Here is a 20,625-nt window from a genome sequence, read left to right on the forward strand (position 1 = left end):
GAACCTTCACAGACACTTTATCAGATTGTTTATTGTTTAGTAATTTTTTTAATCAATACTATTTTTACTGCAAAATTTAAAATAGTTTTTGTTGGTTTGTTTATTATTTTTAATAACCACAGTTGGGGGTTTTTCTGTTAATTTACATATTAATTTAATTTTGTGGAGAAGGACCTGAACCTTTTATACTTGATATTACAAATAATTAGGTTTTAACTAATTAATTGACAAATTAAACTAAAATAATTTCATCAGTAATCTAATTTCGTTAAATTTAAATTTCGTTTAAACAAATAAATATCACAAAATAAATATTATAAGAAAAAATATCCAGTATAAAAATGGGGCACCAGACTAGAAAATATGTGCAAATATGTTTGTTTCACCTGGTTTAAAATCACCCAAAATATTCATACGTTTCGGGGAAAATGTTTTAGCATAAATTGACTTTTATGGACGAATTACTGGAGTAATAGATGATCTATAGGAGATAAATATCTTCAATCCGCTGACAGGCATAGACACACAGATTGCATATTGCAGGTTCTGTTTAATGAATGCACCTACTCGACTGTTTTGCGGAGTTTTATTTACTCGGAAGTGTGGGTCTGTTCTATGTGGTGTTTTTCTGGGCTGACAGCTGTCTGTGATTCAGTCTGTCTCTTCATCTTTACTGAGAACTTGAACCTGAGTCGTCCTCGTTTTCATCATCCTCGTCTTCTCCTCCGTGTGGAGTTAAAGGGTCTGGACCGGATCGAGGTTCCTCTGCTGCCCCTCTGAGACTTTGATCTCGCAGTGGCTGCTGGGAGATAAAGAGCTTCTCCTTTTCTTCTTCGGAGTCCGCAGAGATGTCAGCCGTTATCCCGGAGCAGGTCCGGAGCGAGCAGGGGAGCTGCAGCGGAGCCGAGCCGGAGCAGCCGGAGGCCGGCGTCTTGCAGCCGCAGACCGTGTTTGTCATCCTGGACCCGGCGGAAACTCTCAACGTGGTCCGGTGAGTCAGGAAGTTTTTTTTCTGTTTTTTTTTACACCGTTACTCGTGCCGCGGGGAGAAGCTCCTGGGTTAAAATCTATGGTATTAACTCATAATAAAAGAATAATGTCCGTGAAAGAGACTGCAGGGAGAGTTCAGGCGTGCAGTTTCCCCCCTTACACTCATGACCTGTGCTGTAAACAAGTTACTGTTTAACGTTTATTACAGACTGGTGCTGTTAAAGCCTCCTATGAAATATTTCGGTGTAACTGTAAAACTGGAAGAGTTTAAAACGCGTTTCACTATTATTTTGTAGCCAGGTAAAGTCTAAATTTGACAGTTTATGAATGAAGTTTGGTGTGAAGTGCTCTCCGAGTACCTCAGCTCTGAACGTGTAAAGTGCTGAGTGTGTGTGATGGGATAATGATGATCATCAAGTTGTTGTTTGCACTGCCTGACCTTCGACCTCTGACCCTCTTTGCTTGCTGATCTATTGAGTCATCTATGGAGCTGCTGCAGCTCCTGTTATTTTCCCAGGAGACATAGATAGGGCCAGCCTAGTCCTCCCCAACTTATGGTAAATGGTAAATGGCCTGTATTTATATAGCGCCTTACTAGTCCCTAAGGACCCCAAAGCGCTTTACATATCCAGACATCCACCCATTCACACACACATTCACACACTTATATAAAATATCCACACACACAAAAGAAAATTCACCTTTGTGTATAATCTATATTTATTTTTAAATACATATGTCATATGCCATCCCTAAAAATTCAAAGGTTGTCTTCCGATTTGGTTTTCTGAGGTGCAGAAAAACTTTAAATGGCTGAAGTCATGAATGGAGTTTGTTGTGTTCTCTTGATTTGTGTTGATGATAGTTGGAAAAGGTTTAAGTGCCATGACATGTTCAGTCTTGGCTTGCCCTTACCACAGAAGCAGCACTTAAGCTCACAATATACACACACACACACACACACACACACACACACACACACACACACACACACACACACACACACACACACACACACACACACACAGAAATGATGTTGGCGGTGAGAGAGAAAGCAAAAGTAACAACAAGCAGGAGTGTTTCCCAACTGTCTGAGGGGAGGAGAGTGGAGAAGGGTGGGGGTCTTGGTATGTGTCTATGGTGGGGGTGGGGTTGTGTATGAGCATGGAACAGCAGGAAGTGACTCAGCAGAAGAAATTCTCTAAACACTCGTTTGTCCCTCTGTCTTTGTGAGGACCATCAGTCACATCATGTGTTGCAGACAGTGAGGACCTGTTGTAATGTCCCCACCATGTCAGAATCTAATATGTTTGCAAAATGTACACTGAAAGGTTTTCCATACATTCCATTATCGAAGAAGCCTTCAAGCCCTTAAAATCCTGTTATTTAAAAATTTTCTATCTTTCCAAATTCACAAATGTCCCCACTTTACATTAATAAATACATGTTTCAAAAATATGCGGCAAAAAGTTACCATTTTCCAGAGTTGTCTGAATGTCTCACAGTGATTCGCATTTTCATGCAAACATCCCCATTCCGTAAAATGTCCCCACTTTGTGTAAATGTCCCCATTTTTGCAACTAAAAATCACCATTTTCCAGAGTTGTCTGAATGTCTCACAGCTGTTCACACTTTCATGAAAACGTCCCCATTCTGGCCAAATGTCCCTACTTTGCAAAACTTGTCTCCATTTTGAAAATGTCTTGCTTTAAAGGTTTGTGAGACGTCAAAGTTTGTCCCAACTTGATAAAGCTTATCCACAGAGCAGACATGTCCTCACATGTCTTCAGTCTGATTTGGGTCCCCATGAAGCAGCCTTACAAGCACTCATGCTCATGCACCCAAACACAGGAAGTGGTAAAGCCTAACAGCTGACAGATGTTGTTCCTCCACATTCTTCTTCTCTGTATAAAAATATTTCTATCACTCTAAGAAGTGAGTCTCAAACAAACGCTGCAGTGTATTTATAACTGTGGTGAAAGGCTGGACTTTTTACTGCCATGTCTCAGGGTTTTTTTCGTTTATTTCCAAACTGAACATATGAAGAGCTGTTAAACTTGGAGGTAAACATCAGATAAGCAGGAGCGCACACACAATTTAAATGTAATCATTGTAACAAGGTGGAAATGACGATGGCTCTTGCATCAAATGTATTGTCTCTCTTTCCTGTACATTGAAAAATGCTGGTTTAAATGCTGATTGGATAATTGTGTCTGTCTCTCAGGCTGCTGATTGGTTGATTTCTGTCTCTGCCCCTCAGAGTGGAGTCTGGGATCGTTGCTGACATCGAGGTCGACGGTCTGCTGCCATCTGACTGCGACACCTTCTATGAAATCAAGAGTCAGCCAATCAGCATCAGGTAACACAGCTCTGACCTCAAAGTATGGATTCTACAGGTGACTCCTCCAACACCACCTACACCACCTGTTGATTATGATAACTAAAGTGTGCTGTCATTTCTGTCTTCAGTTCATCAGCAGCAGCTCCCTCCTCTTCATCTTCTTCACTGCCGTCAGTGATGTCATCGAGGTATACAACTCCCCCACTTCTTCTTTCGTTCCTGTCTTCGCTCATCTCTCTGTCCTCCAGAGGGCGCTCTCACAAGCACTGTCGATAACGTCCACCTCCTTACTCCTCCTGTAGGGTTTTGATGCGTCAGGATCTGATGCGTCAGCAGGCTCTGGAGGAGGAGCATAAAGAGACGCAGAAGAAGCAACAGCAGCTTCTTCGCTTCTCCGACTCCTCCTCGCCCATCTGCGTCTCGGTGCCCTCCTCCTGCATACCTCCTGCTCAGGTCCCTGTGGAGGTGCTAAAGGTGCGTGGAGTAAACTGAAACGAGAGGTGTCAGAAAATGGATGCCAGTGAACGTACTGCACAAAAAAATAAAATATCGACTTTGACTACATTTATTGTTTAAATATGCAAACAAATATAAAAAGTATTTAAAGTTAAACACCTGGCTAACCCTTTAATCAGCGCGTCATAGCACACCCTTCAGATAGCCGTTTGTTATTGTCTGATGATTTATTAGCTTATAAATCTTATTTGCTTTTGTGAAAACTGATTAGCCGATGCAATTTGAAGTCCTTTCCCTAAAATCTATTGGCTAAATCTCAACAATGTGCTAAAATGCTATGTATGGACACGACCTGCTAGCTTTATATGTATACAGTTATCGTTTGCAACATTTTAAGTCTTTTAAATCTTCACTCTTGGCCCTCAGGTGCAGACTCACCTGGAGAATCCCACCAGGTATCACATCCAGCAGGCTCAGAGGCAGCAGGTCCGTCAGTACCTGTCCACCACCAAGACAGCCAATCAGCAGCAGGCTGCAGTGGCAAGCCACTCCCCCCAGCTGGGTTCCACCCCTGGACAGCCAATGGACGGGAGCCCCAAACAGGAAGTAAGAAATAAACATGTGAACAAACAAACAGGCTTTATTTTTAGACTGAATCGTGTTATGTGAAGTATACTTTGGTATTTTTGTATCAGCAACTCTTATTAAAAACATCTGTAATAAAAATGAAGTGAAAATAATCAGAAGTAGTGTTTAAAAACTGTTGGTTTACTGGTTGGTTTGTCTTACTGGCATCCAGTTGGATGAGTTATGAAAGAATTGACCCACAGTACAGTTGCTATGAAACAAACTATCCAGAGAGGCCAAAACTGTGTTTGCTCAGGTTGTAAACTTCTGCTGTAAATTTCGACATTTTCATGGAGATTGACTCACTGTTGGGTTGAGCCTCCAGTGGCCACTAGAGGAACTGCAGTTTGTGTGTGCCTTTGGTATTTTGCTGGGTTAGCCTGGATCTGAAATAACATGCTCAGCTCACTCAGAGTGAATCCCATTCTGTGCACAGTAAAATGATTGTTTTCGCAAGTAAAGTCTGGTGGCTCTAAAAGGAGCCATTTCCTCTGTATAGATTTCCACAAAACATAAGCAAACACATGTGTTGACTGTTGGCACACATGTGATTATTACAAAGGTAAAGCTGCAGGGGATTTCTGAGAATGAGCTTGAGGTTACTGAGGGAGAACTGAGTCCCGGCTTTGCAACGTGGAGAGTGCAATGAGAGGAAAGATGCAAACACAGGTACAGCTTTACTAAAGAAACACCTTATATAACATCAAAGCATATCAGTGCTGTTGCCTCCTGTGTCTTATGTAAAAATGTTTCTAGCTTGCTGTGCTTTGACACCCAGACCTAGAAAGTGAGAAACACACAATGAGGTAAACAGGCTGTCATGTGCTTTGGGTTTCTACAAAAACACAGTGACAGCTTCTGAAACTCTCATTTCTCTGTTTATCCATCATTGAAAGCTTTATCTAAATCCCTTCAACATACAATAAGAGCATCTCTATTTCCCACCATAGCTTCTATACTCGCCGTGTTTCACGCCTCATTTATGTGTCACGTCTGAGAAGACATTTCAGCATCTTCTTCTCTCCTCCAAATGCATTTTGAGCACTGAATCGTCCCCCCGGGTCTGATTCATCTCTGGATGAAAGGCAGCAGGAAGGAAGAGAGAGGGCAAAATAGAGACATAAGAAGAAAACCTGCAGTGACAGTTTAAAGGAGCATTTCACTTGTTTTATTCATTCAGTCAGCCAGCAGCAGCCTTCCCGTCTGAGTCTGCTGAGTCGACTCTTCCAGAGGATCTGAGTCAGTTTTAAAACATGAGTCACCTTAAAACACAAAATCCTCCCTTTTTATTCAGAGATAACAGATTTTTAAAAACTAGTTTAATTTTAAAAAAAAAGAAAAAAAAAAAAGCCTCTTTGCAGCCAGAAAAGTAAAATATGGTATTCTGAGGCACGGTGTTGGGTTTGAGACTTCTGGCATAATTCAGCAAAAACTGATTTCATCATCAGGAGGAGCGACCAGGGCGTGACTTTGTTTTAGATGTTTCCTGACGCTGAGCACAAATATGCAGCTTTCAGCACGAAATACGTGTATTTATATAGAAGTAGAGAGGTGTCACCATGGTAACCAAGAAAGAAGTGGCAAAAGACATTAAAGAGTGCCTGGTGTGCAGACTCTACATTGACCAGTGGAGCAAAGCTGAACCAGATTAACTCAAATTGTGTATAATAATGAAGATTAGGATCTCAATACTGTTAATGCTTTATTTATTTATTTATTTATTTATTTATGTGTCCCGTTTGGATCTTTAGCCATCAGAATTGTTGTCTCAAGGCAAAGAAAGATGCCAAGCGGATTTATTTTACCAAGTGGATCATCATGGCCTTGCCATATTGGTCCATTTGATTGACCTTTATTATAATTATGAATTTATTTTGTTTTCAGTTGCTACAAACGGGACAGACATGACTGGGGGATAGGACAGGGAGAGAGAATGAAAGAAAGAGGGGGAGAGAAAGAAAACCAAAGGGGAGAAGAGACGGTGAGAAGGGGGGGAAGAGAGAAAAAAACAAACAAACAAAAAAAACAAAACACCTGGGTCACCTGTATGGAGAAAAAAACAGAAGAGAAAGCAAACAACAAAGAGCAACATAATAAAAAAAAACGGCACCATCACAATAAACTAGCTAGCAGTAGATATCAGTAGATACTAAATAATAAACGATATTGTGCAGCACGCAGGATAGACAGCGCACAATGTGCTTTGAGGCAGCAGCCAAGAAAGCTGTAGTCCGCGTCTGTGAATACCCGTGTGTACACCTGTGTGCATACCTGTGTGGATCAGCATGCTTGCATTCCAAAGGTTTCTCCATGTAATGATCTGCTAGGGAGTGTGGGGGGGCCACAGCCCCGTCCTCCAGGGTATGAAGCAGGTATGGAGGAGATCAAAGCTCCAGACATCCAGAGGCTCCCAGAACACAAGAGACCAAGGAAGACCAACAGAGGGGCAGCCGCGCCACTGTCCCAGTAAGAGCTGAGGAGAGTCCCAGATGAGGGCTCACTCAGCAGCCGCGGAGCAGAAGCCAGGGGGAGTTGCAGTGACGCGCCCATGAGCTCCGCCGGCAGCCAGCTGTGCCTGAGTGACCGAGCCCCAGGCCGAGAGGCCGGGGGCATCCCACCTCCGAAGTGGCCCGAGCGAGCCCCAATAAGCGGCCGCCAAGGAGTGAGCCGGTGTGTACCCGGACGCCCACCCCCAGACACAAAGAACCACCAACGCACCGACACCTGAGGGAGTCCGCCACTGGCAGGGGAAGTGGGGGTGGGTGGAGATAGGCCTCCAAACCTTGGAGGGCCTGAGATGTCCCCAGAGAGGTGGCGCCTGACACCCAACCTGACATATAGACACACACAGACACAAACATCCATTCCCACCCTCATGCTCTCATATGCACTTACTCCACACTCAACCAACGTGGAGACAGACATAAAGAGACGCTGTACACACGATCACACTCCCCAAGCGTACTCTAAGAACTGGGTCTAGGTACCCTTGCCCCTGGAGGGGGGAACTGCACCCAGACCCAGGTGGTGTTACCCTTTTCCCTGCGGTGGGGAGAGGCAGACCGCCCCGACTCCGCAGCAGCAGGGAGGCCCCACACTCCAGACCGCAGTCGGACGGCCAACTCCTCCTAGCCCCCCTGCTCCAGCAGGTCGCAGAGAATGGGGGTGAGAGAAGACTCCAAACCTCCCTCCACCCGCTCATTGTAGTGTTGATGCATGTGTGTTCTAAGGTGCATTTAAAACCCAGGAGGGCATGGAGCTACCTGCCAGAGAGCAGCAGGTAAGCGCATAGTCCCTCCTGCTAGCCCTCAATGTCTACGTGTATTCAAAATTGAGAGGTGGGCAACGACGCCAGGGGTGAGGTGTACACCCTGATGGTAATTTGGACTCCGTGATTGTGCCCACCCCCAAGATCCTATATGTATGTGTAATGAGAGTGTGAATAATGTGAATGTCTAAGTTGTGGGATAAAATTGAGGCAGAGGCAGCCAGAAGGGGACGGGGGGGTAGCCTCCTCTGCACCCTGGTGACATACCCCTACTCCAAGGCCCTGCATGTGTGGACCCTCACTGGACCCTCTACAGTTCGCATACCGCCACAACAGGTCCACTGATGATGCCATAGCCCTGACACTACACACTGCCCTGTCACACCTGGAGAAGAGAGACACGTATGTGAGAATGCTGTTTGTAGATTACAGCTCAGCATTCAATACCATCGTTCCCTCGAAGCTGGATAGGAAACTGCAGGATCTAGGACTGAGCAGCTCCCTCTGCAGCTGGATCCTTAGCTTCCTGTCTGACAGACGCCAAGTGGTCAGACTGGGCAGCATCACCTCATCCCCCGTCACACTGAACACTGGTGCTCCACAGGGGTGTGTACTGAGCCCTCTCCTGTACTCACTCTACACCTACGACTGCACAGCCACTAACAGCTCCAACATCATTGTGAAGTTTGCGGACGACACTACAGTGGTGGGTCTTATCACCAACAGTGATGAGACAGCTTACAGGGAGGAGGTCAGCGCCCTGACCCACTGGTGTCAGGACGACCATCTCACCCTCAACGTCGCAAAGACAAAGGAGTTGATAGTGGACTTCCGGAGGTGCAGAGAAGTACACACCCCCATCACCATCAACGGCGCTGCTGTGGAGAGAGTGAGCAGCTTCCGGTTCCTTGGAGTACATCTGGCTGAGGATCTTACGTGGTCAGTACACACAAACAAAACAGTGAAGAAGGCGCAGCAGCGCCTCTTCTTTCTCAGGAGACTGAAAAGATTCGGCATGAGCCCCCGCATCCTCAGGACCTTCTATCACTGTGCCATTGAGAGCATCCTCACTGGATGCATCACCACCTGGTATGGCAACAGCACCGCCTACAACTGCAAAGCTCTCCAGCGAGTAGTGCGGTGCTCTGAACGGATAATTGGAGGTGAGCTTCCCTCCCTCCAAGACATCTACAGGACGCGGTGCCTGAGGAAAGCGGGGAGGATCATCAAGGACTCCAGTCACCCCAGCCATAAACTGTTCAGACTACTTCCATCAGGAAGGAGGTTCTGCAGCATCCGGTCCCGTACCAGCAGACTGAGAGACAGCTTCTTCCACCAGGCCATCAGACTGCTGAACACGTCATAGACACCTCAGCTTCACTACTGGAACTTTAACATTATGCACTCCATACTGTACAGTAATGCCACTGTTTTGCACATATTCAACTCTGTATATTTTATTTTATTTTATTTATTTTATATATTCTATTCATTGTTTACTCTATTTAATTTGTAAAATATGTGTACACACACACACACACACACACACACACACACGTAGAAAAATATTTAGTATACACATCCAGAAATGCATATACTATTATATATTGTACATATATTTATTAGTTTCAGATGTAGCCATTCTTGTATTTTGCTTGTTTACATTATTGTATTTTGCACAACTCTGTTGCTTGTGAAGCTCGCACACAAGAATTTCACTCACATGTGCTGTACCAATGTACCTGCACATGTGATGTGACAATAAAAGTGATTTGATTTGATTTGATTTGGTTGTGGTGGAGCGGGAAGAGGGAGGCAGCTGGAGATGGGGAGGGAAGGAAGGGAGGGGCAGGACCCAAGGCCCCGAGGCCCAGCCCGGGCCCCAGCCCAGAGACGGAGCGCCCCCAGAACCTCACGCCCATCCCGGACCCACCCAGGGTCAGACAGGCTACCAGGTAAGTAACCCACGTCCGTCAGCACAGACCCTCCCCTAGCCCCCTGCACGCAGCCACAAGGAAACAGTCACCCGAGAGCCAAAAGAGCCCCCAACCGGACATGACCGCTACCCCGGGTTGAGCCCCCCAAGGAAGATGCCTCCGGGGAACCCCCCCGACGCCCTAAGCCTGTCCCTACCCCCACACCAATCACAACAGTGAAGGCGGGACCAAACTATGACCCCCCCACCCCCACTAGGTGATGGAGCCGATCAAAGGAGCTATACTGTTAATACTGTTAATGCTTAAATAGCATTCACACTAATTACCCGAGGTGACACAATGCTCATCTGCTCTGTGATTGGTTCATTCAGGTAGAAGACATCATCGTCGATGACATCATCAGCCTGGATTCGAGCCTGAACGACGAGTTTCTGACGCTGATCGACTCGGAGCTGCAGCTCGCCAACACGGTAACGCAACACGTGCACAAACACACTCGAAAACATCACACGGTGCATTCTCTGGTTTTACTTTTAAACGACGTGATGACTAACCGACAAACAGAAACAAACTCCTCCCCATCATCATCATCATCATCCGCCCCCTCCAACATGAAGGAAAACACCACACCGGCTGGAGCTGTGACGTGTTACTGTAACAATAAAACAAACCAAACCCACTTCTGATGATCGTGTCTGAGCTCAAGCAACACTGCCCCCATCAGGTCACATTGGGAAATACAACCCTGTTCCCTTGTTCAGTTATTAACGAGGAACTTTTTAAAATTACCTTCTGCAAAAATGTAACTTGAGCTTTCACCACCAGGGGGCAGCTTTTTATATCAGAGGCTTTTAGTGTAGCTGTGGAAAACTACTCCGGTTTTTGTTATTGTTTCGCTCTAGATTTGATCTCTTCTCTGCAATCGAGCGTGGGTTCTTTCTGAGAGTTTGTGCTGGTGGTGAAAAGGAGTTCTTTCCAGGTGCTTCAGTCACTGTTTGATGTGCCATTCACTCAAACGCCTGTCCTTTACGGCTGCTGCTTCCTTTGTTTCTCATGTTGTGCTCAGGGCAGATTGGATGGATGATACACTGGTTGGCTGACCTCTCCTGTGGTACACGTTGGTATTACATACTCGGATACAAAGTCCAGTTTCACTTCCCTGCAGGCTGACTCATGTTTAATTCAGTTCACACATGTTTTTAATTTAGTTTATTTTGATGAAATTTCAGTATATTTCTATATATTTTATTAAGTCTTTAATAAAGTTTTTAAGTCTGTGGGTTATCATATTAAATAATCAGGATCTCAGCAATGTTGTGAGCAGCTCAGTGGCCCAGTTTCATTTCAGCGTCAGCCCTTGGCTTTCATTCTGGTTTAAAGTTTTAACAAACAATAATACTATTTCACTCCATGGTTAAAGCTCATTTAAATGAATTAACTTCAGTTTTAATTCATTATCCAAATATTTTCACTCCTGTCCTCACAGCTGAAAGACTTTGGTGTTATGAATGACTGCTGTACAGCTGCTGTGGGCCAGATTTGTCCTATTGGTGAGATAGTTTTGGCCCCCGAGCCACATGTTTGACAACATGTCAGATTAGAAAACTCATTAGGAACATTACTGAGGCAAAGAATCAAGGCAGAATTAAGGTAATCTAAATACAGCCTGACTTTTTTGTGTGGGTTCTGTCGCCCCCTGCTGGCCATCACCTGGAGGAAATGCAGATGTTTCGTATGTGTGAAGCTGCAGTGACAGTGGAGGTGGAAGAGGCTGTCAGAGAGTATCAGTTCAGCTTTCCAGACTTCCTCGTTTTTGTGGGTGGAGACACACGGTGCGTGTGTCAGGCAGATAATAAAGCTCTCTGGGAGTTTTCTTTTTTTGCTTTCTTTCTTAAAGAGACGTTTCCTCATTTTTAAACAGTTGTCTGAACAGAAAGGGGAAGCTCAGCAGCAGCTCAGCGACTCGCTGTGTGTCTGTCCGTGTGTGTGTGTGTGTGTGTGTTTGTTTGCATGTGTGTGTTTGTGTGCAATTAGCAAGATGAGGATTTTGGTGTTACTGCCCGACCATGAGAAGAGGAGGATTAAATCAGAGGTAAAATGTCCAGCTTGTATTTTTTGAGTTTGGGGAAAGTTTGACCTCTGACCTCTGGACTGCAGCTGCTCATTGAGGAAATGCAGCATAGTCGCCTTAAAGAGAAAACCGATTAAAACTGGGTTATTCATCCAGATTGATGCCGTGTCTGCTGGTTTGCATTGTTTTTATACTTTAAACACATCACTCTCAGCTGCTTTTTAAATGTTTTATAGGCTTATCTGTTTAATCCTAACTTTTTTCATTCTCTGGAAACCTTTCTTGTAATTTCTCTATAAATCTGCTGCAGTTTGGCTGTAGCCTCCAGATGTTTCCTGCTCCCTTTGGTGCCCAGAATCAGATTTTTCTTTTGAAAGTGCCTGCTGTTTAAATTTGAGTTCTTAAGGAAAGCTGGCGTTTCCTAGAAAGATGATAAGAGGAGCTCTGAGCTGCAGGGCTGTGCCGATACGCACGGTAGTCAGTCAGCATTCATTCAACTGAAGTTTCTGCTCAACAGGCTGCAACACAAGATAAACTCAGCGGCTGATTTGTTGTCTGACTTACAGTTTAAGTCGCTGCAGTAAAAGAAAGTGCTCGGCTATTATTTAAAATGTATTAATCTAAATTAATACTTTTCTCTGTGCTGGAATTATGTCAGCCGTTAGCTTTCATTTCACCCGCCTCTCTAATAAAGATCAACTTCTTGGTTTGTATTGTGGTCTGGCGAGATTTGCATTTCTTCCTCTTTCAGGCTGTTTTAGCTTTGGCTGTGCTCTTAATGCGCTCTGATTCCATATTTTAAGAAATCTTTTAGTTAAAATCGAGGGTACCCATAAACTAATGATATCTCTAACTGGGTTTGTGTGGTAGGGAACTGAATTTGTAGTAAATCCCAGTTTAAAGAGGAATTGTTCCACTCGTCCAGTATTTTCTGTCATATATGTAATGTTACAAAGCCTGATGTTCATATTAATTATGAACGAGATTCATATTGCTCGAGTTATTTTATATTATATATTTTATGCGGTCACGCACAAAAAACAAAGCACAGCCACCAAGTACAGCTAGCACTCAGTGCTGCCCCTCTGTAGGCTGCTGGAAGCCGGCCAGTCAGAAGAAAGTGTGGATTATTAGATCATTTGGACGGAAGCAGTCACAGCTACTTTAGTTGAGTCCAAGAAGTGGAAATGATGATTGGAAACCTTTGACTTCAGATACGATTGAACCTCAAATGTCGCTATAAAATCTCTTTTCTTGGTAAACTTTGACACAGTACATTTTTCAGCATAATTATAGTAAGTAAAGATTTAGTTCCAAAGAGTAACCAAATACAATTAAAATGACAATAAAATAAGGTTAAAAATAAATAAATAAATTAGTCTGTCACATTTTTTTTAGGTTATTTGTATAAAATAGCATGAAATAAAACTCACAGCCAGGCCCTGATTTACTGTCATTTTTGTATTTTGATCTCAAATGAAAATATAAAGAAGCTAAAATGTTGATGAAGCTCTTAAAAATGTGCCCGTAGAGGAGATTCGTCCCCAAACAGACCGTCCAGGCCGGGAGGAGCTGGTTTCTGTTTCTGTCCCTGTTATCTGCGAGCCAGTTGTTAGCACAGCTTCCTGTTCGATCAGCAGATTCCTCAGTTTCTGACTTTAGTTGATGAGAGCTGACAGAAAAGTCAGACCTTAAACCAGCACACGTTTCATTTCTGCTCCACAGTTCATCGGCTACACAGAGCTCAGGAAAAAACAGTTTTAGTTCAGCGTGGTTTTAAAGTTGTCGCGGAACACTTAACTGGAGGCTCCTGATTCAGTGTCCAGTTGCTCAGTAGTCCATCCACGGTGGTGGTTTGACTAACCGCAGCTGATTGCAGAAACTGTGACCTCTGACCTCTGTGACAGCAGGTTAGCTGCTCAGACTCACCAGAGTGACGTGTGTGTGTTTGTGCATAAATGTGTGTTTTCTGGACTTCGCTGTTGACAGGAGGAGGGGGGATAATCTACCTGTCACTCATCTGATTCTGTGCTCTGATTGGTCCATGCAGCTCCCTGATCCTGAGAACTTGCTGGACGGGTATGGTGGCAGCGTCGGGAACACCATGCCTACGCTTACCATTAGTAACAGCTGCCCGGCCAACCTGCATGCCGTCAAGAGAGAGCTGACTGGTAAATATCACACACTCAGGTTACATGTTACCAGATACCATAGACTGTCGATGAAAGATGATGGACAGTTGGGCTTTGTGGACTCTGCATTTTGTGCTTTAGCTTCATCACGTTGGGTTGCTATCTTTCTGGAGCCAGAAGCAACCATACTTGGATATGAGGAGGGAGTGCTAAGTTTTAAACCTAGCAAGCTTGGTTAGCGAGCTGTTAATTGGCGCTAACAGATGAACAAAATGCTAGAAGGGTAGTACCACACTGCACAGTATTATTCCATTTCAGCGAGTGCAATTCGCAGCAACATCATTTGTTGTTTCAGGCTGTAAAGATGTTTGTTTCTGCTCTGAAGCTGGACATTTCAACACGGAGGTCTGTAGGGTTTACTTGCTTTTAGAGCCAGCTTTAAGTGGTCATTAGGGGAACGGCAATTTTGGGCTTTGCTGTGTTGGCTTCAGTTTTCAGCCCTGGAGTTGCTACTTGGCAGTTATGCATCAGTCAGGCTGTGAACCTGCAGACTTCTCATCAAAGAGGATGTTTGTCAGCTGGACAAGGAAGCATTTTCACCATACGTGATTTCCAGGAGCTCGAGCTGCAGACAGAAACTTATAAATATGCAGCCTCTGATTAGACTTTGAGGTCTTCCGAGTGCATTAAATCACCTGCAGGGGGCGTCACAGTGACCACAAACACAGTTTACATGAAAGCTTTTCAGATGAAAGCATTGTAAAACACAGACTCCTTGCAGGAGTGAGCTGCTGTGATTGGCTGCTCCTTCACGACGATTTGTGTCTGTCGTCGCGTTGCATCGTTCCAGCGTGCCGGGAGCGAGGCCCTTCGCTCTGTGTTTCCCTCTGTGCTTCCCTCTTGTTCCTCCTGGCTGAAAATGTGTTCTTAATTTTGATGAGTCAACATCACGACTTCCTCTGAACACGCACACACGGCCACGGCAGCCACTCGTATTTTCCCACATCATCAGTTCCAACTTCCTGTTCAGTCAACATGAACTTTTTGTCCAAGCTGAAACTGACATTCTGCTGTTTCTACGCTACAAAACAAGCGACATTAAAAAACACATGAAACAGAACTGACAGCTGTTGCTGCAGCAGAGAAAAGTCACTCACGATGAACTCATGATTGATCAATCGAATATTGATTGCGATTGATTTTTGATGTTGTTGTTGCAGAGGTGGAGTCCAAAGCTCTGATTAAAGAAAGACAGAAGAAGGACAATCACAACCTCAGTGAGTACGGCAGTATTACTCCACCAGCCAGTAAAATATTTGTGTGTTACTGTGTGGCATTCTTTCAGCAGATCTCAGAGGTAGATGTGAACCTGCAGGTTTCAGGTGTTTCTGATTCCTGACATGCTTCAGTTTTACAAAACTGACTGACATACTTGTGCCGACACACGTGCACGCTCCACTATAGAGAGAAATCTTTGGCAGCATGTTGGTCGGTCTGAGCCGACTGGAAAACGTGTCTTAAAAGAAAAGCAGTAAGAAACGTAAACTCTCTATAAAAGATTATTAAAAACAAATTAAACTACTAAATCTTCAATTCAGTTTAAATATTCACATCATAAATATCATGTTCAATATAGACAAAATACAAGTCATGACAGTGTTACGAGGCGGAGGTGGCCACAGGTGTGACGTTCTATGTTTTAACACGTCCTTTCTGTCACCTCCACATCCACAAAGTTACTGGACTGTGGATCTGTTTATTGAGTCTGTTGTGGCCACTGCAGACTCATAAAACATCCTGAGCATCATCCAGCAGATGTTAAAGATCCTCAGCAGTCTTTGTTGAGGGCTTCAGAGTTTGCAGTGAAGCCCAGTTTATTGTCAGTGTGAACACTGAGCTTTGTTAGGAAGTTGCATCAATGAAGTGTGCAGGTATCCTGCACAGGCAGAGATATCAGCTCAGCACAGACTGATAAAACACTGTGACTCCCTAAAACTATATCACAAACCTCCTGGATGATCCGTACTTCACAGTAAGTCGTATATTTGTCACATAGTATAATTTAAATGCTCCAAAAGCACAAACAGTTTAGGCTTCCACTTCATTGACTCCAGTTAGCAGAAGGAAGTCCTAGCATCCTCCCGCCCCCATACGAAGTCTAAAGAGAACTGGCTCACTTTCGGAGCCAGCCTCGAGCCGCGCCCTGCTTGGCAGCAGATAACTTCAGGTGAGAGAGAGCGTCGCATAGTTCGGCTTCCTGAGTTTGCAGCTTCACATACCGCTCTGCTGCAGCGCGTCTCGGTTTGAAGCAGGGAACAGAGAATTTTCTCCGTCTGTAATAAAAGATGTGGAGAACATCCGATCGAGACTCATTCATCTGATTGTTCTCTCATAGCTGAAGAAGTGAAACTGGTGACTGGGAGCATTTCATTAAAAAAAAAACACCAGTTGGAGGTGGGGTGGGGGGGAGGTGTGTGACGCCATGAAGTGAACTTTTAAGGGTCAGAAACAATCAGTATTGCTAAAGGAAAACTTTGATATTTGATGTAAAAATTCAAATTTGATGCAGATGATTTGAAGGCACGTATCTGTCCTAACTGAAGCCTGAGATCTGCTGACTGTCTGATTCTTATTCCTGTTTTTTGTCACCTTTGGTTTCAAAATGCTTCTGTTGCTGCTTTTATTGCAACATTTTTCCCGTGCAGAGTTGTATAACTCCTGCCGAATGCATTGACATCTGCACGCTAAAATAATGTCGATGTGTTCCTACAGTCGAGAGGAGGCGGCGCTTCAACATCAATGACCGGATCAAAGAACTCGGAGCTCTGATCCCTAAATCCTCTGACCCGTTAGTAAACGCTGCACACTCACACTCTGTACACTTACACTCCTGCTGGTACCAGTAGTACAACAAAAGCAGAGACATAAAGAGGCTACAGAGACAAAGGCACAGATTTTGCACTTGATTAATCAGTGAGATGTTGGCTTATTTAAAATGATACAGCTGACTTTTTCCATTTAAATAATCTTTGTAAGTTTTATTTGAAATTGAAATTTGATATATATTGTTACATAGACTTTACTTTTAGTTCAGCACTCATGTCTGTACATGTTGGCAGCAGCACCTCGTTATCCTGCCGTGTGTTAACGAGGCACTGAATGTGATTGGTGTTTTAGTGAGACGAGGTGGAACAAAGGAACCATCCTGAAGGCGTCGGTGGATTACATCCGCAAGCTGCAGAAGGAACAGCACAGAGCCCGAGAGATGGAGGAGAGGCAGAGGAGGCTGGAGAGCACCAACCATTCGCTGATGCTCCGCATACAGGTGAGCAGAGGGGGCGGGGTGTGGTGGTGGTCTGATTTACTGTCCTTGTCCATCACATGGACGTAGCTGCAGCTTCACAAACTCTAATTTCTTTGTTTTGCAGGAGTTGGAGCTTCAGGCTCGCGTCCATGGCCTCTCCTCTTCCTCCTCCAACTCACCTCCCCCGAAGTCCTCCTCCTCCTCTCTGGACCCCCAGACCCTGCTCTCTCCTCCACTGCTTCACCCCTTTTCCTCTTCCTCCTCCCCCTCCTCCTCCTCCCTGGTGACTCCCTCTCTGGGTCTGGATGCTCTGACTTTTACGGACCTGGATGAGCCTCAGGGAGCCGCCACTGTTTTCTCCACAGACCTGATGTCTGACATGGGGCTGACTGACCTGAACGGCCTGGGGGGCCTCCTGATGGAGGACGGGAGCGGGGCAGGAGTGATGTCCGACCCTCTGCTGTCCTGCGGAGCTTCGAAGACCAGCAGCAGAAGGAGCAGCTTCAGCATGGATGAGGATCTTTGATGACCCCATCGCGCACAGGGATCTGATTGGCCAGAACTGAAGGCGGGACTTCATTTTTAATTTTTTTTAGGGAACTGCTTTTCAATCTGTGACATCAACAAAGCAAAAAACACACCAAGGTGATGCAGTGTAACAGAAACCATCAGCATGTCTTCCAGGGGACTCCCCTTTGTCCTGAAGTGTTGTTGTCACAGCTGTTGTTGCAAACCCCAGTGTCAAAATTGTGTTCAGGTTCCTCACACGCACTCACCTGAACTGCTGAGACTCAAAGTGACTTAAATGTGGATTTACGAGGTTTTATAAAGTAGTCAAAATACTGAGACATTGATTGTGCCTCAGTTCATTCCTGTAAATATAAATGAATCTATAATCACTGTGCTGGAAAACTGAGTAGAGATTTTTATTGGATCAGAGGAGTCTGCATAGCTTCAGGACTTTGATTCAGTTTTATTTTTAATATATGCGCTGCCTGATTGAAACCATGTCCAGAGCAAAAAGAAGGGAAACTTTTGTAATCGGCCACCAATCCTTAAGAAAACTGTTCATTTCAGTTTGTTTCATCTTTAGAGTTTTATGTTTTATTAGCATTGAGACTCTTCTCATACAGCAGCCAAATTAACATTTTAAGCTTCAATCAATTCTTGCTGATGAGTTTATAATCGTTAGCCTTCAATTAAACCAGCTACAGTTTCCATTGCTTGAGGCTAATTGTAAGCTAACTCTTAGCTGCAGGTGTTTTGTCTTCAGGAACCCTCCTATCTTATAACAGACAGGTTACCAAACAAGAACTTGTCGAGTTAGCTGTTAATGTTAAAACGTGCTCGCGTTAAAAGCTAACTAGTTACATACTGTTGTTCATATTCTCCTACCTGCTAGTTTAGTTAGCTACTGTACAGAGCTAGCTGCTATCTGTGCTTGATGTAATTAGCTCTAGCTAAAATCGTGTCATCTTAGCAGCTATGTTTGTTTGTGGAACGATTTCCTCATATGTTACAGTCGCCGATGTAAATGTGTCTGGGTTTTGTTGGAAATTTAAGGTGCTCTGCTGGTGATGCTGGTTAGGAAAAATAATACTGACTGCAGACAAGTTAGTAAGATGTGGGAACAGAGACACCAAGACACAAGATAAATGAGATCTCTGCTGATCTCTGTTACTTTATTACTGCACGATCACAACATCAGCCCAAATGGCTGCCAACATCGCTCCCTTAAATATGGCAGACAACAGCCTGCAGACTGCGGTTCATGTGCCATGTGGGATCTTTGTGTTTGTGTCTAGTTTTATTTCATTTTCAGTTACTGTTTGCCACATTTGTGGCTCCAAAACCAACATTAACCACGTTAAAATGCTGGTTTTTGTTGTTTATCTGACATCTAATAGATCACCTTTGGAATCTTTGTTTTCTTCTATTTATCAGTAATTGGATGATACTTTTTTTAAGACTTTGAGTAGGTGGTGGAGGGTGCCGACTAGTCATGTATAAGTGACTTATTACAGTTGATAATGGCCATTTATTGGGCTGATGTCATTCATTGAATTTCCCAGGTGATACTAAATCATGGCCAAGCAATAGTATTAATTCCTGCTAATGTCATCTGTGCCGTGTACTACAAAGAAAGAATATATAGCATATATTCATAACTACAGCCATCTCAGGGCACTATACATTGTATATTACAGAGTTCACAAGCCATCAACTTTCTATGATCAGCACTTGGCAGCAGTAGGGAAAAAAACCTACCTTTATAACTGTAAAAAAATATGCAACAGAACCAGGCCTTCATACCAGGGAAAATATGGAGGAAGGGTGAAGACGGGAAAGAGGAACTTAATTACAGGAAAAAAGCACTGAGCTTGATGTGGCCAGTAAAACCTGTTGGGCTGTTATGGATTGTTAGCAATGCAAGTTACAGTAACACAGACTGTATGAACCTACTTGCATTCAGTTATTGATACAGGAAATATACAAATATGTTTTTATGCTTGGTCCTGATTTTCTGCCAGGGTAATTTTGCAGTCCTGTTGGTGTTTATCTCAGAGAATGTTTAATAAATGAAGTGAACTGCACTTACATTTGGTCAAAGCGATTTCTGGCAGATAGATAAACAGTATATTCACAGGAAGGAACCAGATTAGCAGTATTCGACAGCATGCCTCTCTGGTTTTATTTAGAGAGCCACTCTAAAGTTTTGTCAGATCCTTCACAGCTCTCTGTGACCCGTTCTTCTTCACAGAAGAAGGCAGTGTCGCTTGATTGGTGCTGAATGACGCGCCAAACGCGTTACTGTGCTCACGGTTTGATAAAGAAAGGCTGATGTAACGAAGAAAGCTGATAACTATTGTTGCGATACCAATTATCTCTGAATGTTGCATTAGGTGTAAGCCAGAGAAAACCTGTCTGTATCCAGCTAGAAATGAGATTTAATACCTGAATAATGATCAGCAGAGTCAGGTGTTCAGTTATGAGGATCAGGTGATTCTTGCATAAAGGGATTGCTGTTTTTTAAATCTATGTTTATGTCATTTATGTTTATCATATGTTTACAACCATATAGTTTGTCATTGTTTATTCTCAGTTAACAGTTTGTTTTATAGATCCATCAAGGTTCACATGCCAACTTTTATAGAGAAATAAATCATTAAACAGAAGTTTGTCTCATTCTGTGTTGTGTTTGCTCACTTACTGCAAAAAAGTTCTTTTTGTACAAGAAATCTCACAACATTTATAACTTTGTAAAGACTAGTAATAATATAATTGTTTTAAATAATCTAGAAAACTCTGAGCAAAAGGTGTGCAAGTGTTCTGAAAGCTGCTAATTGTTACAATAAAGTAATATGTAGAGAAAAACACAGTCTCTTTACAGCATCTAACACTTAGACCAGACAGGAGTCACACTGTTCATGTCCAGCAGGGGGAGCCATTCTGCTGATTAACAAAACAACATCATTCCAGTCTATGTAAGTCCATAACA

At 43.8% G+C, this 20,625-nt stretch overlaps 1 protein-coding gene across 2 annotated transcripts; it reads left to right on the top strand.

Annotated features, from left to right (window-relative positions):
* The first annotated feature begins 646 nt into the window (after positions 1–646).
* tfe3a (transcription factor binding to IGHM enhancer 3a) lies at positions 647–18,967 on the top strand. 2 transcript variants are annotated; one of them, XM_080897936.1, is made up of 11 exons: positions 647–991; positions 3,251–3,349; positions 3,460–3,519; positions 3,634–3,805; positions 4,214–4,393; positions 9,991–10,089; positions 13,741–13,861; positions 15,043–15,099; positions 16,595–16,670; positions 17,000–17,147; positions 17,251–18,967. In XM_080897936.1, the coding sequence occupies exons 1-11, from the start codon at positions 849–851 to the stop codon at positions 17,650–17,652; spliced, it is 1,557 nt and encodes a 518-aa protein (XP_080754062.1). In that variant the 5' UTR covers positions 647–848; the 3' UTR covers positions 17,653–18,967. The 2 variants fall into 2 exon arrangements, with proteins under 2 accessions (XP_080754062.1, XP_080754063.1); XM_080897937.1 differs by having other exon boundaries at positions 853–991; positions 3,215–3,349.
* Positions 18,968–20,625: the final 1,658 nt, after the last annotated feature.

This window comes from Rhamphochromis sp. 'chilingali', assembly GCF_963969265.1.
Source record: "Rhamphochromis sp. 'chilingali' genome assembly, chromosome: 12".
NCBI classification, from domain to species: Eukaryota; Metazoa; Chordata; class Actinopteri; order Cichliformes; family Cichlidae; genus Rhamphochromis; species Rhamphochromis sp. 'chilingali'.